This window comes from Ambystoma mexicanum, chromosome 3p (genome assembly GCF_040938575.1).
Source record: "Ambystoma mexicanum isolate Mex_15411 chromosome 3p, UKY_AmexF1_1, whole genome shotgun sequence".
In the NCBI taxonomy this organism is placed as follows: domain Eukaryota; kingdom Metazoa; phylum Chordata; class Amphibia; order Caudata; family Ambystomatidae; genus Ambystoma; species Ambystoma mexicanum.
The window spans coordinates 1,041,342,624-1,041,361,704 of NC_090925.1; the positions used below are offsets into that span (position 1 = coordinate 1,041,342,624).

At 44.6% G+C, this 19,081-nt stretch overlaps 1 protein-coding gene across 2 annotated transcripts in view; it reads left to right on the forward strand.

The window, feature by feature from the left end:
- Positions 1-19,081, forward strand: part of LOC138581218 (bactericidal permeability-increasing protein-like) — a 624,704-nt gene that overhangs the window by 79,885 nt on the left and 525,738 nt on the right. For both annotated transcript variants that reach the window (XM_069652399.1, XM_069652398.1), the window contains exon 4: positions 12,032-12,187. In XM_069652399.1, coding sequence (XP_069508500.1) covers positions 12,032-12,187 — 156 coding nt within the window. The remainder of the gene's footprint in view (positions 1-12,031; positions 12,188-19,081) is intronic.

A 19,081-nucleotide genomic window follows, 5' to 3' on the forward strand; every position in this document is an offset into this window, starting at 1 on the left:
TCAAGAAAGACAACTGTGAGTACGTGACGCAGAAATGGGAGAAGAGACCGACGATGAGGATGCCGCTGCCCCAATCCCCCGCAGATCTCGCAGCTCCCTAGCCCCCATGCCTGAATTCGATACTACTGGCACCCCTTCCAAGCTGGGCCCAAAGTGGCTATTGTGGGTCAAGAGACTAGATATGTTCTTCAGGGCATCGGGGGTGAACGATGATGACACCAAAATCGCGACTATGATCTACTCGGCAGGCGCAGAAGTCCACAAGATCTACGACGCCCTCGTCATCCCCGTGGTCATGTATGACGCAGTCAAGCAGGCACTCAAAGACCATTTTCTCCCCATGGCTAACGTGGATTTTGATAGATTTGTCATGGGTGCCGAAAGGCAACTGGACGCCGAGCCCCTAGACAAATTTTGTGCCCGTCTGAGACACCTGGCGACCTCCTGCAGATGGGTCGATGAGGAAGAAATGGTCCGCAACCAACTACTGCAGGGGTGCAGCTCCGGCAAACTTCGAAGGCAGGTACTGAGAGAACCTGGCCTGACCCTCCAGCAAATTTTTGACCTGGGAAGAGCACATGAGCTAGCGGAAGCCAGAGGTGCGAAAATGGACGCTGCCACGCGACCAAAGAATGACGAAGACGCATTTGTTGTGGGACGGTCAGCAGCGAGAAACGAGAACGAGACAACAAGGCGGAGGCTGCCAGGAAAAGAGATAGCAGTAGGAGACACCGTCCTAGTCCGGAACAGGAAACCGGAAGGGAAACTCTCGATGACTTACGAAACCCAACCAATGGGAGTAACTCATGTCAAAGGGTCAATGGTCACAGCTGCGAATGCGCGAGGGACGGTAACCAGAAACGTGTCCTTCTTCAAGCTCATAGGACCCGTGGCCGCGGAGGAAGAAATCAGTCCTGTCGAAGGATAAGCAGCAGAGGCGCCGCAGGAAGGCGGTGAACCGCCCGAGGTCCCTGGGGGACCAGAGAACCTCGAGAGAGGCTCGCCCCGGTACCCGCGCAGGGAAGGACGCCGTCCACCGCAAAGGTTCCAAGATTTCATCATGGACTCGGCAGCTTGAGTAACGAAGCCTGTTAAGTACAGTTTGATTTGAGCCATGTTGGCTCCCCTGTTTAATGTGTTTATTGTTTGGGGGAAAAGGAGGGATGTTGTGTACATGGTACACGAAGCGCGCATGCGCGGCCCAGCGGGCCGGCGCATGCGCGCTAGTTAATAAAGGCGGTGCCCGGGCAGTTCGCGCCGGATGACCGGAACGAGCAGACGTCTCCGGCGTGTGTTCTTGCGCGCTGCCTACGCGCGCTGGTGTCCCGACCCTGCGAGGCCCGCACACCACCACAGGGCTTTCCCAGGGCACAACAAGCTGTAGCACAATTTGATTGTTTGCTTGTGGAATGGGGATCAGGTTTTCAGGCCATTAGCTTTTATTTGGCCAAGATGTAAAAAGGGGAGCAAACTTTAGGAGCCACTCTTTGAAGTGTTGATCCTTACCAGTGGTGCCTTTTATGGAAGCCCTAGTAGTGGTTTTTTATGCGGTAAGCAGAAGGAGGCACATGCAATTGGCAGCAATTTCAGAGCTACCATGTCACTCTAAGTCTGTCTGGGATGATCACTTTAAATGACTTGGTGTTGAGGCTAGAACCCCTGCTATGGACACCAAAGGTATGGTACAGCATCAGTTAAGGCATGCCATCATATGTCAAGTGCAGCGTCATACCCAAGTAATGCCATGTTATGCAAGATGATGCTTCATATCCCCTTTATGGTCCTCTTGTGCAAGCTGCAGCATCACTTGTCCAGGTGTTGTCATTGTGCCTTCTTTGCCCCTGGCCTTCTGCCACTCTTTCCTTAAAGTACCACAGTTATGGCCCAGCTACACACTTCTGCTCGCAGGCTCCTCCAGTACTAGGACCTCTGCTTCAACCCTCTTGCAAGAGGTTGGAACACCTGCCAACCCATAAATGACATAAATACTTTGCATAGACAGCTGACAATGGCCCTCACTATCTCTTCTTGTCCTTTCAGACCTATCAGGAGCTCTCAGCATGGTCAATCATGAGCTGTTACTTTAATGTCTGCGCTCGTTAGCAGGAATAATGGTGTCGCTCTTTCCTCCATAAGAGTTTCCAATAGGGTCAAGTTTGCCAAATCTGCTCATCTTCTGTGTGGTGAAAAATGGAGTCTCCCTGTGCTCTATCACTTTTCCTCTCCTGTTTACTTATACCTGCGCCCTTCATTGGACCTAATGAAAGCATGCCGATGACATGCGGGTTTAGCTGCATGTCAAGGAGCCTCATGGTGATGTGGCCTCCTTAAATCCTAGACTCCAAAAAGTTTGCATTGTATGAGGAACAGCACACAGAAGCTAAATGCTTCTGAAACAGAGCTTCTGTTGATGGCACTTGCTCACTGGCTGAGGAACAGAGCTTGTCTTCCTGCACTGCACAGTGCCATGGGCCTAGTTCTTCCGTTTCCTGAGTGAGTTAAGAACTGAGCGGAGTGTGAATTGGCAGGGCAATTACAAGATTAAGAACTTTGTTTGCACGCTCTGCCAACTCACTCATGGGCCGCCCTTCACCCCTCACTTTTCCATAGCTATTGGAATGAATTAAAAATGTTGCTGTGCCAATGGCATCTATGTGGGCTTCCCATCCTCCTAAATTCAACAACTCCTGATCGTCCAAAACGATGCTTTGTGACTTATTTCCAAGCTGAGGCAAAGACATAATCATTGTCTCCCAGCACTTAGCCACATTCTCTTTAAAATGCATTATCTCACTTCCAAATGTGTGTATGGCTTGCCTTATCTCTTCCTTATGTCAAAGCCAAGCATTATCTGCCAAACGGACCATGTTTGTGCCCAGGTGTCTCCCAGGCCCAAAAGCAGAAGAGATTGAAAATAAATGTTGCTACAGGCCTCCAGATTATGGAATAATTTGTCCCTGGAAATTTGCAGCATCACTAATCTGATGTCCGGGCTATAAAGTGTGCTGCTCCTTTAATTGACCGACACATCTTGACCCTGCGTTTCGCCTCTTTAATACCTACAATCAGCTTAGTGTTCAGAGCTGCGCTTCATTAATTCTAATATCCTTAGGATTTTATAGTTAATATATATTTAATTGTACAACATCAATACGAAGAATTTGTACCACAGTATCAGGGTGCCATTTCATGAAATAATCTCCAAATGATAAACTGTTAATGGTCCATTTGAACATCTGGTCCTTGGACTACAGTAGTTCAAATGTTTCGTTAAGTGTCAAGCTCATCTCTTCACCTAATCCTCTTATTTGTCAACACACTTGTTCTAGTCATATATTTGCATATACGACAAACTGATAAGATTTCAAGAGTGGCCACCTCGTATTTGATGCAAACTGAGTAATGTCATTGATGTGAAATGCAACATCACATTGCGCACTAGTAGATCTATTTACTGTTTAGCCCACAAGAATCCTGGTACCATTGAGGTATTTTGAGAAATGCATTTTCCTTTCAGGCATTTCTGAGGAATGTTACAATGAATGAAAACAGGGTACTCTTGGTCAGGCCTCATTTCCACTTCCCACTATCCATTTGGGACATATAGATGGCTCTTGGGCGTGTAAGAAATGGTGTGCTGTGTGCATGTGGCGAACTGAGCGAGTGAGCGACTTTTTATGCCTAACTAGCTTGGAACTTGAAATGTTTACCCCAGCTTTAGGTAATTCTCTGGAGCCTCTTGTAGGTTACAGGTAAGAGCTAGGAATCACTAAGGTGTCTTTATAGGACATAGACGGGGCACACAGGACCACTGGCAACCCCGTCCCAGGACTAACATACTGGGGAACTCTCATTCAGACATCCACACAGGGAACGACCCGACCTTTGACACCACTCGCATGCAGGGCTCAGGCATTCTCAAGCAAGCAGAGAACACACTAGACAGTCACCTCATACATCAAGCAGAAAAGGTAAGTAAAAGGTAAACATGAGAAGTTCTCAGGAGAGCATGTGAATTCCCACACATACACACCACACGGAAATCTGAATACGCAATCTCACACCAGCTCACGAGACAACTCATGCATGAGGAGACGAGCACAGCAGACCGGGGAACAACGCAGATCACAACTATGCATCTTTTAGAATATTCCTGTATTGTCTTGCCATTCCTAAGTGGAAACAGGAGCTGCTACAAAAAGAGTCAACCAGAATGAGAAGATTAACAGCATTAGCTATTGGGTCCTTTACAGCGATCAGTGCATAGAGTTATGGAAAGCAATGCATGCACATGTCACTGGCAAATTAGTACATGGCAGCAGGGTGGGGTGCGGACCCAGCCAATCAGAAGGCACAGAACGGAGGTTACATGGTAAAACTCCTGCTATCAGCCTCGCCGGTACTGAGATAAGTGCGCCCCCTGTGCCCCTTCTCGTTCCCCCGACCCCAACTTCCACATAGCATCCCCACTTACGTTGTACGCCTTCATCCTTTGCTCTGGCTGACCTGGGGCATTACCTGGCCCTGTAATGCCCTGCCCGTCTGGGTTCATTGCTTAATTATATCCCTTTCCTGTATGTAGATATGCCCAAAATATCCAAGGCAAATTAGTCTTTGCTATATTAACCTAACCTAAGAGATAATTAATCAGAAGTGTAATTCGGTAAGGGTTTTCTGGTGGAGAGAGTATAGCCGAAGGCTATAAATCACCATGATTTTTACATGCTGGAGCAATGTCTACAAATCTATAGAGGCACTAGACCGTAAGAGAGATATCTCTCGGAAGTAGGCTATCGCCCGGGCCAACCAGAAAGACGGCACTGCAGAGAATTCTGCATCCAATGGTCAAGCATATCCTGGAGTCGAGAGTGAAAGGGAAGATCAAGCGAATGCAGGAAAGGGACAACTGCAAAGTGCACAGAGGGAGTCTGTGAAGTCATTAGTGATGTTTGTTGCAAGGAATCTCTCCAGAAATTGTTTTGTACATGCTGGGTTTCCCTCAAGTGTCCTTTGCTCACCTTGAGCAGCTGCGCTCAATTAGCCAAGGAACAACCCCTTGGATGGTAAAAGCGCAATCAGAAAACAATGCAACCCTTAGTTATCTTAAATGAATGTCCACAATGTGCAGTCAAAAATAGAATGCGTTATCTGAATTTAATGCAGTGAATATCTGCAAGTGCTGGTACATATTCTCAAGTTAGAAATGCAAAACAAGAGGTAGGAGCAATCTTCAAACCAAGACAGCTCCACACGGCTTAACCATAAATAAAGAAACATCTTTGGCACCGATATCCACAGTTCTCCTATGCAGGCTCTGCTACTTGGCCAGAAACAGTGTTGAGAACAATGTTAACCTTGCATTTGCTTTGTGCGGCTCAGAAATGTCTCAATTCTTATCTGGGTCATACAGTAGCGACAATGTTTTGAAGACATTTACCAGTGTTTGGTTGGCACAACTGGTGGCCTCTTTATTGAACAATCTGACCACTACCCATAATGATAGAAACGTAGTGCATACCCAATTGAAAGCTCCTTCCTGCTACAATCCAACATTTGGGCTTATTAAATAAATAGTACAAAGTTACTTTCCATCAACAGTTAGTAATAATTGGTGGGAATTTCTTTAGTTTATTCCTCTGTCTTCATCGATTATATACAGTGTGTTTTTGACAGTCGATATACTAGACAGTTAGCACTAATCCGGGGCTATTGTGGAAAGTGTTGTCAACACGGTTGTTTCAGCCTCTGAATGAGCTTCAGGTGATGAGCTCCTTTCCTTAATTTTTAGGCCTTGATCAGGACAATATCGGTTTGAAGTCTCCCATAAGTGTTTGTATGTCGTAGTACCTACAAACGGATGTGGACATTTCTATATTACAAATTGTGAGGTGTCTATCAGGGTATATTTCTAAGGCTTGTTTGCCAGTCAAAGTTTTTATGAACTTCCCATGTGTTAGACATAATATATTTTTATGTATAGGACTTTTTGTACCTTTCTTTTCTTTATATCCCGTTTTTTGGAGCGGGTGCGTACAATCCTATTGGAAGTATTTTCTTGTTCTTCTCATATGTTTGAATATTAGAACACACTACTAGCAGGGATTCTTATGGCAATTTCCATCTCATTTACTTTCCCATCTTGTGTCTGCACACTCACCTCATCCGAGTGAGGTGGCATTTTTCATGTATCAATGCTCCTAGTTTTTTTCTCTGCTCATTTTATGACTTGACCTTCAATCAAGGGTTTAGTCACCTCATATAGAACGCAAAGTAAAAGTATCTCCCGTGTATTTCTCAGTGAATGAGTGTCATTTATGGTATATGTCCAATATCTACGGATCTTGTCCATTTGACCCCATGCAGTTTTGAAACCCCAATTGGTCTGCGTGGTGTGGTTAAACCACCAGACAAACTCGATTGTTTAAGGTCATCTTCTGGAGGTGCAGTTTAGGACCTTTTTTGTTTATTCTCACACAGTCATTAGCTGAAATCTGAGAATGGCAGTGATAATGCTAGAGCTAAAAGAAAAGCATCCACATCACCTACAGAACGAATGTACAGCGTTAATGTGCCAGTCATAGGAGAATAGAACTTGCACAGGGCAGCCAATACTGAACAAATCCTTTTCTGGTCCATGGAGAAGGCAAAGCAGGAATTACTGCAAAAGCAAGAAGGTGAGGCTTTCCCAAAAAGTGAGTTGATATTCTACCCAGAGGGTGCTCTTGTTTGCCTGAGGTCCAGGAGGAGAACTTTTCAGGCAATATCGTTATAGCCTCAAGGAAACAGTGAAGCTCTTCACAAAGTCTGCATGTAGGCCAATGTTGTGCTAATCTAATCTGCCACTGGAAACCATACAGCGGCAAGCTTTGAGTACGCTGAACATGCCATGTGATTGTCTTACTAATTTCCATAAAACGTTAGTCATCTGGTTGCTGCAGGGTGAAAACTGCACCCGAGTCGACAGTCAACCCACCATCCCAGTGTTCACCCAAAGCCTATGAGCAGCTGAAGGTCTGCCCTCCCATGTAACAGCACACTGTATTGAGGATCAGCTGCCGAGGTGTGAGTGCTGCCCTCTGAGGCCATACAAAACTCCCCTCTAACCATCTGGAGCCCCAAATTCACCCGTACCAACATGGATGAACTAGCCAGTCTTGGCTTGTGTACACCAACATGGGTTAATAGGTGAGATATAAAGACAGGGCCATTGTCACTGTTTAGATCCTTGATCAGGGCCGTGAATGTGTGCATGTACAGGATTCCTTCCTATGAAAAGTTTCATTGAGAAGGTGTAGGCTTTGAGATTTTGGTTTTAACTGATGATTCCTGATCAAATTGCACACAGCCCACTGATGGCTTCACCATCGGGTGGACAGCTTTTCGGTAAACTAGCAGTGAAGCCGATTTGTGGACATGTTTTACGTGAATAAAGAGTGTACCAATTACAGACAATTTGGATTGCAAAATCACTATCAAATTAGAGGATCTACTCTAATTTATTTTTATTTATTTATTTAATCTGGAAAACTACCACCAGAAGTGAAAAAGGCCACTTTGAAAAAGGGAACCTTGAGTATGTTCTTATTCCTTTCCAATTAAAGGGCTCAACAAGATTTGTGTTACATAATGCTTGTTTTATCCCTCATGTTTTTATAATCCGGTGAACAGAAGAAATCCAAATCTTGGAAAGCTGCGTCCCCTGCACACTGTCAATGAGGCAATAAGCCTACGGAGATGTAAAAACAGGTCTGACTGGTTTCAAGAAGACTTTTTGTATATTTTACACACATACAGTGTATACAATTTTTAGAATGACAGTGAGATGTAGTATAATACATCCAAAGAATGACATACAATGATTCTGTTAGTTTTTGGAGGAAAAGATGTCTTCTCCTTTTTTATTATTTTCAGGTTGGCCCAACGCGTTTTGAGATTCATATTCTCTTCATCAGGGGCATAAATCTTCAATAATTCTTTCACTTTAATCTACAAATAATTAATCAAGCATTAATTACTTTTTACAGAAGGTCAAAAGAAGAATAATTAACCAAGTTAAAACAATTTTTATAAAAAAAACATACAATTCTTAAAGAGGGGCATCCCCTTACAAGTTCCTCAATTAACCTGACCTCGCTAGGGTACAATTGTTAAGAGTGCAATGATTCGATTCATGTTGTACATTTGGTACCGAAATATTATGTCATGTGAGACCAATATTGAGAATAATGTAGTGCTAACAAGATTTCTACACATTAAGAACCTTTAATTTACATGGATATGCTATCTTGAGACATAATAATGCCTAGAAAAAATTCAAATAAATAAATAGAGCCTCAATATAAAGTAGGGAAGAGATGGGGAGAAGGAGAACTCACCCTTCTTCCGGTAAGATAGGGGATAGAAGTCCACGGAGAGAGCATTGGTTGCTGAAGGTAGTCTAGTCAGGAAGCTCCGTTCTCCTATGGGAGAATAAGAGCATAAGTGCCTGCAGTCCGTCTAGGCTTAAGTAATAGCCCTATGATGTGAAAGAGAACTTACTTTCAATTAGATGATAGAAGAAGCAACAGTCTACGGCAGGATTGCGGTCAGGAAGCCCAGCTCTTAGACCGCATCTGCCACGGACTGTTTATTTATACTCAATGATGGAGCCGTGATGCCACTCACGCATGCGCGAGCGGCGTCTCAGCAACCATGACGTCACTCGCGCGCGCGCGAGCGGCGTAATGTCAGGAATACGTGTGCGCGGGCAGCGTCAATGACACGTCACCCGACACCCTGTAATCAATATGAAGGTAAGTAGACGAGACGTGATAACATAACTGTTGTCACGCGCTATTCAGGTCTGTGAAAGTAGAATGTTATAAAGGCTCACTATTTACTGTGTGTCTATGAAAAAAATGAAGAGAAGTAATCTAAAAGGTGTTATGTTGCATGTCAAACTTCAACAGCCTACTGCCACAAAATAATGGTGTAAACGGCTAAAGTTGCATTAATGAAAAATATAAGAAGAATGGTTTGATCATTGCAATAAAAACAATCCAAGTACACTGGAGAGCATTGTTGTGATTCAATGTTGACTATGCAGAATATCCAACTTTTACATATCAACATTTCAAAGAAAAGGAAGAACAGACACCTGTACAAATTGTCTAACCCAAAAACAGAAGGGTGTACAATCTATTGTCAATACCATCCTAAAAGGTGTTATAATCAGGGAATCCTAGAAACAAATTATCAGTTATTAAGGCAAGCATTGTGTGAATGTGAAAAATAGCCATGTTTACAGAAATGGACCTAAATAATAGTCCTCATTAAGGCCCAGTGGGGTCATTGCATCAAGTTTATTTATCCAGAACAGTTCTCTCTGGGCCAATAGTTTAGGTAGATTACCTCCCCGGCTGAGGGGATGTAGAACCTCCAGAATCACTAATCGCATTTGACAGACATTGTGTCTTGAGTCACGGAAATGTCTGAAGACTGGTGATTTTATGTTCTGTGTCCTGATGCACGATTTGTGTTCCATCCATCTATCCTTTGCCCTTCTGTTTGTCTTGCCGACATAGTATTTCCCGCAAGGGCAGCGAATCGCGTAGATGACATTTTTGGGTCACATGTTGCGAAGTGCTTCAACATGATTTTTTTACCAGTATGCGGGTGACGGATGTGGTCTCCTTTAATTAGGTTATTACAATGCTGGCAATGTAGGCAAGCAAAAGTGCCAAATTTTGGTTTATTTAGGGTCTTCTGTGTTGTTGATTTGCTCCTTTCCGCTCTTATCAATTGGTCTCTAAAGTTCTTTCCACGTTTATAGGCCATCATTGGGGGATCTGGAAATAAGTTGGATAAGGTTTTATCTGATTTAATCAAGTTCCAGTTTTTATGGATGATTCTCTTAATTTGGAAACTTTGGCTTGAATATTTGAGCGTATGTATCAGATTTTTTTCTTCTTTCTTTCAATTGGCCTGTAAGAGTACATTTCTGTCATGTGTCTCAGTGTGTATGATGGCTTTGTCGATAATCTCTGGAGGAAATCCTCTGTCTAAGAAACTTTTCTTCATGGTATTGTATTCTTCTTGTAGTGTGTCCGTTTCAGAGGTAATTCTTTTGAGTCTTAACAACTGACTGTATGGTAAATTGTCTTTGAGATGTTTAGGGTGATGGCTTGCATGATGCAGACAACTGTTCACATCTGTGGGTTTACGGAAGATCTTAGTTTTTATATGCGTGCCAGTACATTCCACTGTGATATCTAGGAAATTAACCGTAGGTTTACCGCTATCCATTGTAATGCCAATTCTTTGGTTACAGGTGTTAAGGTAGTTCCAGAATTCAAGTAGTTCCTCTTCTGTACCTTTCCAAATTCCAAATATGTCGTCGATGTATCTTAGCCAGGTTTGTATCTTATTCTGTCATCTGAGGTTGTCCAGTACGTGTGTTTTTTCAAAGTGGTACATAAAAATGTTGGCATAGGATGGGGCTACTGATGACCCCATAGAAGTACCTGAGATTTGAAAATAGTATTGTCCGTTGTACCTGAAATAATTGTTGTAAAGTATGATATGTAGAAGTTCTAGTGCGAAGATTTTGTTGATGTTCACATCTCTGTGAGTCAGTAGGAACCACTCCATGGCTTCTATACATTCCGAATGAGGGAAGGAAGTGTATAAACTATTTACATCCATTGTAAACAGTCACATCTCTGTGAGTCAGTAGGAACCACTCCATGGCTTCTATACATTCCGAATGAGGGATGGAAGTGTATAAACTATTTACATCCATTGTAAACAGAAGTACAGTCTCATCCTCCAACTGTAGTGCTTGTAAGCTCCTCAGGAAGTGAGTGGTGTCTTTAAGATATGTGCTGATCGATTGAACTGCCGGTTGAAGAGCAGTATCTAAGTAGATGGCAAGCGGTTGGAAAATGCTGTCTGTCCTAGCGACAATAGGACGGAATGGTGGATCATTCAAATTTGTATGGATTTTGGGGAGTCTATAGAACACCGGCGTGACGGGATGTTTTTGAATAAGGTATTTTGCTGTTTTTTCGGTGATCCAATTCATAGTTTCAGCCTTGTCCACAGTTGTCTGTATAATTGAGATAATTCCCATGACTGGGTCGTTGTCTATTGGTTTATAAGTCCGCAAATCTTCCAGTAGTTTTCGACATCCTTTGTCATAGAGTGAGGTATCCATCAGGACGAGTGCTTCACCTTTGTCTGCCTGTTTTAGTGTCAACGTGGTATCTTCTGCTAGTTGTTTTATTGATTTCAGTTGGTGTTTCCTGATATTGCATTTCCTAGGCTGGGCGTATTTCAGACGTTTCAAATCTTTCATAGTTCTTTGTTTAAACAGGTTAATGATAGGGTGATTGACTTGGGGATGGAATGTACTCTTGTTCTTTCTTATAATCCGGTGCCATGTAGTTCCCATGTTTCAAGCAAGTTTCATACAACTCACGATTGCTACTTGCCATTGCATGACACATTTGTGTTCATGTGTTGCCTTTCTATGTAGCTACTTATCTGACTTTCTGTTGGACTCCCTTGATTGCTAAAATGGAGGTGCTATTGATTGAGAAATTCAGTACAAGATTGATTGATGTGCCCTTATGAAGACACTGCACAAAATGAACCCACTACCAGGTGCATAACTGCAATAGGCTGCGATGTACAAGCAGGGAGATGTACACAAGAACAAGAGAAAAGCTATTTGCTAGAGGTTAGAAAATGGGAATGTTATGTTTTAGGACCTTTGGATCAGAATCAGTATTTTCATTTAATTCTCTTAAGTAAAACAAGAATACACTTAATCTATGCTGCTCCTACATGATTAATTTCTCCAATATATTAGCACATATTAGTCAACTCAGGTACTGGTACTTTGGCACGCATACAAATAAGGATTTTATTTAATCAAATAAGTGAAATACTGAACTACGCACACTCAGAGCGTTCCTCAAGTGCAAAGCTTATTTTGACCTGTAGCTGTATTCATTAAATGTTAAGTGCCAAATTTGTCTCCCTTGATTAGAAAAGATCACGGCTCCTTTGACCTCAAAGTGGAGGGGCTCTCCATCGCAGTTGTGTTGGCCTTGGGAAGCGATAGCTCCGGGAGACCCACCATCTCCACTTCAGACTGTACCAGTCACATCCATGATGTCCGTGTGCACATATCTGGAAAGCTCAGGTAGGCAACTCCAGCTTTTACACCACTAGAAGATGCAACATTTGGATTACATTTGGGCTATATGTACGTGGGGATGTAATGATATATGATCATCAGGTCAACATCAGTAAGGATGCTCCACTCACCACCACCCAATGAAGATGCCTGTGTCACTGTCACTCATGATATGATCAATGACCTGCACATTCTTGGATTCTAGACCCATCGGTTCTACTGGCTCTTGTTGAGGATGGGAGACTTCCATTGACGCTCTTCCGGTCCTGATAATTGTGGCATTCTTTAGGTTTGTGTGATGTTTCTGGGTCCCTTTTGATTCAGGATGTTATTCGAGCTGGTGATTCCATTCTAATATCATTCTGATATGTTCAGTCTTTATTCACTCTTTGCAAACCAGTATCGGATGGCACCTTATTACACTGACATATTTGGCCATTTGTTGCTGACATGGGAAGTTGGGGAGAGGGAAGGGGGTACCGACTGCCGAGTAATGATGGGTACTGCAATTTCCAATGCCATTATTAGGATGTTTGTCCGGCCTTAAGTCGTGGTGCAATGCCAGCACACTAGACAAGAGGCATAATGTTTGCATCATTTTTCATATACCCAGTGCAATTGCTGCATGATGCACTTGTGCTCCAACTGAGTGCATTTTTATCGAACTCAGTTCCACGTTATTTCACCATCTCCTATTATTCACACACTAATCACCCGGAACTAGAGATCCCTTTACTTATTACCCCTCTCCTCAAACCTAAGACTAAATTCATCCTATTCGGAGACATCAACTTGGGTTTCAATGATGCCCACTACCACACAGTGTCGGATTTGCCCGTCAGCCGATCGGCCCATGGCCGATATGAAATCCTTAGAGGCTGGCGAGGGGCCGGTTTTCAAGCCCATGCCTGGGCCGGTCTCGCGCTGGCTCAGGGCTGCCTGCAGTGCTGATCTGCTCTGCATGATCAGGGCCTGCGGGCAGCAAGTCGGCGCGAGACTGACGCCATGGCACTACCGCGCTAGGTGATTGTGAAGGAAGTGTTACTTTTTTACAAAACACTGGTAGTGGGTCGGGCTGGACTCAGCCCGGCCCGCTACCAGTGTTTTGTAAAAAAGTAACATATTCCTGCAATTGCTCACCCTTGAAGGACCTGGGGCAGCAGCAGACAGTCTGATGGAGGAGCCTGGAGGCTGCCTAGGGCTGGGCTTGGCCAGAGGCGCGAAAAGTTGCTTTCAACTAGTTGAAAGCAACTAATATTGGCCATGGCCAATGAAAATGCAGCGACACTCCGTGCCACCACCAGCCCCCACTCCCAGCCCCAGGTCAGGACTGGAGCTGCAGCCTGCAGGAAGCCGCGCAAAAAGGAGGACCTGAACAGTGCCATGGGCGAGGTCGACGAGGCCCCTGTCTCCACACCACAGCAAGTCCTTCAACTCATCTCCAGCAGTGCAGCAGAGGCCAGCACAGGAGGGCACACAGGCACTCGGGCACGGGCGACCCCCTGCCCCCTACCCACACATTCACCAGCCCACAGTGGCAGCGGAGATGGAGAGACGCCCCTGGCTGAGCTGAGGAGGTAAGAGTCACCGGCCGTAAATGCGGTTATGGCCGGTAAGATAGCTCAGCGGGTTGAGCGCTCGCTGCTGCGATCTGAGCGTGATCTGTGGCGTTGGTTGGATGTCCCGGGTATTCCGTGCAAGGAAATACCTCATCCACACCAGGGATTTACATGCAGGTGGAGGACTTGCTGCGAGTGCCTGTGACCCACAAGAAGCTCACCTATGCAATCTCATGATGTGTCATATACATTCCTGGCACCTAAGTATGCAGAGGCTTGCTGCCCCCATCTGCATGTGAGCGGGTGTCGCCCTGCAACCATGTGGTTTTAGGAAGTACATTTGCAGTGATGGGTTTTAAAGAGCTTATCACGGTGGATTTACTTTTTATATTTCCTCAAGTTAGACTGAAGTTAATGTGAAAAATAATTAGAAATGCTCATGCCAACCATGGACATGTCTGTTTTGGTCAGACAGTTCAGATTCCTGTTATTGAAAACGACCTCTAGCAGAGTTGCATGTTCCCATGAGTCTTCCCACAGTGCGGATGAGCCACATGGGAGGGAGGCACCGAGATTCCACGATCAAAGCGCCTTCCCATTTCAGCCCAGGATGCACTTTGATCTTCAGCCGCAGCTCCTACGGCATCCCACCTGCACGCATTCTTTGGCTAAACTGACTCAAATATGTCTATGCGGCCGTACAAAGCATTTGCTTGTGCACTTTTGGACAACCTGAATTTGACACATTTTTTGTTGTTTGTTATGGGAGGTCCCCCAATACCCCTTCACTACCCTCGGCCCGACCACACCACGCTCATACCCCCTTTTCCCCACATACACATATATGTGTATATGTAATTGGTCGATTCCACCAAAAGTGCACAACCAAACTGAGATTTGTAAAAGGTCATTTAAAACATGGGATACATTTTGCATACACTTTTCTGAATCAGCAGGTCGCAGGTTTGAATCCTGGCAAGGCCAACTCAGCCTTTCATACTTCCGAGGTCGATAAATGAGTACCAATTTCGGTTGGGTGATATTGTATGTAAATATGTGCTCTGTAGCGCTTTGGATTAAGGCGCTAAATAAATAAGACATCATTATCATTAATGTCACCCCCACCTGTCTCACTTTGTCTCTCTTAGCTCCACACCCTGATAACCAAAGCTCCATTCTTTGTTGCCCTTCCATTTTCTCCCACTGCCTCCCCTTCACCCTTTTTGCTCACTACTCTTACAACTCCCTCTCCACAAGTGCCCACCACAGCATCATTAGATCCCAGGAGCAGCAAGCTATGCTGTTGGGGTGAAAGAGGAACATTCCTGCCATGCATGTGGGGAAGAAACATGAGATAGTGACCCCACAGGGGGCGCTCCTACTCACTGCTTGCCAGTGGGAAGCCAGTGGCTTGCTTGCCACAGCAATTGGGTGTTGCTGTGGAGAGTTGTGACTGGCAGCTAGGAGCAAGGAAAGACTACTATGGTTGGCCTCTAAATCTGGTTAATGGACAATGCAGATGAAATCGGATGTTTTTTGTTGTTGATGATTTAGGCACATTGAAGTCTATGGAGGGGTCTTGGGTTTGACGTGAGGGTGTACATTGTCCAGGGCTGGTGACACCCACCCAAAGAGAGTGAATTGAGGTATGCACCACAGGGCATCGCAACTCTGCGTGATAAGTAGAGCGACAGACTGTGGCATGTTTTCCACACTGCATTCCACACTGCGCTCCGCATGATTGTGGAGACGGGCACTTCCTTTTTGTATGCTCAGACTCGAGCCCCATGTATCTGCAGTGCTGGATGGCAGTAGCTGCCGGTCTACGAGTTGGCTCATAAACTTCGCAGACCCCTCCACTTGATGATGGCCTGCAATGGAAAAACATCTAGAGTGGTCTACATCATACACACGAGGGAATGCTTGGGATAATTAGCAGTGGACTGGGGGTGGGGCCATTTACATCTCAAAGCAAATGTTCCACGTTGCTTTGGCACACCTTTGCTTGCTCATGTTGACTGTTTAGTAGTTTATTAAAAAAATACTCTTATCACAAATTTCGCCGCATTTGGAAAGCGCCTGTGTGTGAACTCATTTCCAGAAAATGTTTTGGGTCATTGGCTGTCAGACTGTCCCATAAAAGGCCGAAGCTGACAGGACCACTGCGGTCACATGCATTCATGTTTGTTCGACGAATCGACGGGGTGGATGAGCACCGCGCAGGCACAAAGGGGGCCTGTGTGTTGCTGTTGTGTGGAGGGAGGGGGCTGCCCTAGGCTCTAGTCTGAGTGTAACATTAGGAGACACTCCTGGATTTTCCTTACTGGGGGTTGTGTTCGAAGCCTAAGGTGCCCTTCATTGTTATTTTTTGCAACACCCTAGCAGCTGTGCCTTCTTCGGTGTTCGTTCGCTCGCCGGGGTGGTCGGTCAGTGGGTTAGTGTGTGTCATCCATAAAAAGCGTGATTTATTACAAAGGCTCCTGAGTCCTCACCCTTTCTTATCCCTGTTGCTTATATAGACGAGCTCCTGTTTTCTGATTTTTACATCCACTTAACACTAACACGAGACGCACAGAGGAGTTGCTGAATGAATCATTGAGGGCACACATGTGTCCAACAGATGAGATCTTCATGTATGTGGTTTGTGAACTATAAATAGTAAACACGCTCCAGTATAATTGGGCCCAAGCAAGAAACATACCTTGGAAAAACGGCTCACATTTTTGCAAAAAACATGCATTCTACATATTTTAAATTAGCAAATGTAATGATAACTGATGACATACAGTATACACTATACGGACTACATGAGGGCCTGCTGCAATCTTACGGATTGCTGCCCAACTGCCACTGCTAAAATGTGCCGATGTATCAGAAATCATGCCATGTGTAGCTATTAGCTAACCAACAAAAGTTCCACCCCAGTCAGTGTGGGGGATGGGAATGGAAGTAGCACATCTTATTATTTAGAATAATGCAGTCAGATTTGTAATGCAGTATTACCAGAAACCATATTCCCCGCAATAGAATATGAGGGGAATACCTGATGCTCGGTAATCAAGCACTCCACTGCCTCTTTAGCTGTAGTCCCGTGAAGCCAGGATGCCCGAGTTCATACTCCAGCTTACATGTCAGTGTGATTGAACCTATGCAAAACACTTTGCTTCCATTGCCCCATTACAGAAAGAATTTAAAAAAAGGTGCAACGGATGCACCTTCTTCAAATGCTGCCTGCCTCTTGGAAATGTGGAAATCCTTGTGCCTAAAAGCTTGTGCTCAGTGTAGAAATATTTGACCATGCACATCAAGTGGCCATTGATTAGTCTTCATTGTGCCGTAATGAATGCCTTGTTGTAATGTGTCTATTTTTCCCCACCTCACTGGCATGCTGTTCAGGATGTTTGTTTGCATGTATGAGGTAACGAGTGCTCAGAGTATGGGATGTCCTGTGAGTGTGCTGCTTTCCCTATTTTGCCAACCTCTGAAGCCTGAATGTAGATGTATGCAGGCTTGACATGCAGCCAAATTTGCACAGACCTGCAGATGAACTTAACTGGTCTGCTGTTAAATCTCAGTTACCAGTTTAATGGTATCCACTACATAATAATTGCTCAGTTTACTATTGCTGATTTGATAGCTCAGTGGGTTGAGCGCTTGCTACTGCGATGTAGGCCATCTCAGCCTTTCATCCTTCTGAGGTCGATAAATGAATACCAACACAGGTTGGGTGATATTGTATGCATATTTGTTCTATAAAAAAGAGCTTAAGAGTAAGTGCTATACAATAACATATTATCATTTGGCCTTGGACGTCTGCTTGCATTGACAATGACGATGGATTGAGGGCCCCTTTTCTTGATGCAAGGGGTGGGCCACTTTTTGACGTGACCTTGAAGGCTGGGCCACTTTTTTGAGGCAAGGGTGGGCCACTTTTCTTTGGGTGTCCGGGCCTATTTCTTGTCCCAGTCCGACCCTGCTACCACAATGCCATATCCTTCCACACAGCACTACAAGAAATGCAGTTTTCCCAAATTGTCAACGCGCCCGCGCACACCAAAGGTAGAATCCTAGACTGGGTCCTAACCCTCAATACCAATATTTCTCTTGTAGACATTCTAGAAATCTCCTGGTCAGATCACCGTCTAGTCCGCTTCAATGTATCAACCATAAAAGACCTGGATTCACCTCTACCACCACCCTTACCAATTCTGGTGAGAAATTCCCATAAGCTCACAACAGAAAACCTGACCCCAGTTCTCACTAAACTACTCGAAGCACAACCCATAATGAATACCAATCCAGACAGCATCTCCCTTCTCCACCACACCTGCCTGAAAACTGCCATCAACGAAGTTGCTCCACGTAAGCTTAAACTTCCCAGATCGAAACGAAGCAACTCCTGGTTCAATGATTAACTCATTGAACTCAGAAGAAAAAAAAGAGCATTAGAACACCTATCTAGGAAAAACCCTTTCAGTGAGACTAAAAAAGAGCTCCAGAGAATCTCTCAAAATTATAAACTTGCAGTCGTCACCCATAAAGCCAATACCCTGAATTCACGCATCACCAATGCTGATTCAAACAGTAAAGAACTATTTGCAATAAAAGAATTGAAAACTCCCATCCCACATCCCAGCCCCGCTATCGCTAGTAAAGCTTGGTGTACCACCATTCGGAATGCCCTAGCTACTAAAATCAACTCTCTCCAAGACAACATTATAATGAAAGGAAAATCACTGGCTCTTACTGATGAGACCTCCCCCACGTACTCGGCTGATAACGAAGTACCCCCCAGTTCAATTTCACCCTGGTTACCCAAGACCAAGTACTACAGACCATCGCCACCCTCAAACCATCTAATTGTAAAGGAGACAGCTCCCCCGCTAAACTAGTCAAGACCTGCGCTCCCACGTTAGCGCCCGTATCACCAATTTTATAAACTCATCCTTCAGTACCAATTCCATCCCCGCTGGCATTAAAGAAGCCTGGGTCACACCCCTACTGAAATAACCCACACTGGATCCATCTATTCCCACAAACTACAGACCCATTACCACAGTCCCATTCCCATACAATCTCACTTAGAAAACAATCACCTGTTAGGTGAGAGACAATCAGACTTTCGCCCCAAACACAGCAAAGACAGCATTACTTGACCTGAAAAACCAGATGGACGCCATCAGACTCTGGCAACCTATGCATCCTGTCTGCTGCGGTAGATTTAGTAGACCATGACAAACTATGCCTAGCATTATCTAAAAACTTCAATTTTTCTAAAGATGCAACCTCGTGGGTTAAATCATTCCTATTAGCGCGCACTTCCAGAGTAGCCATTGGCGAG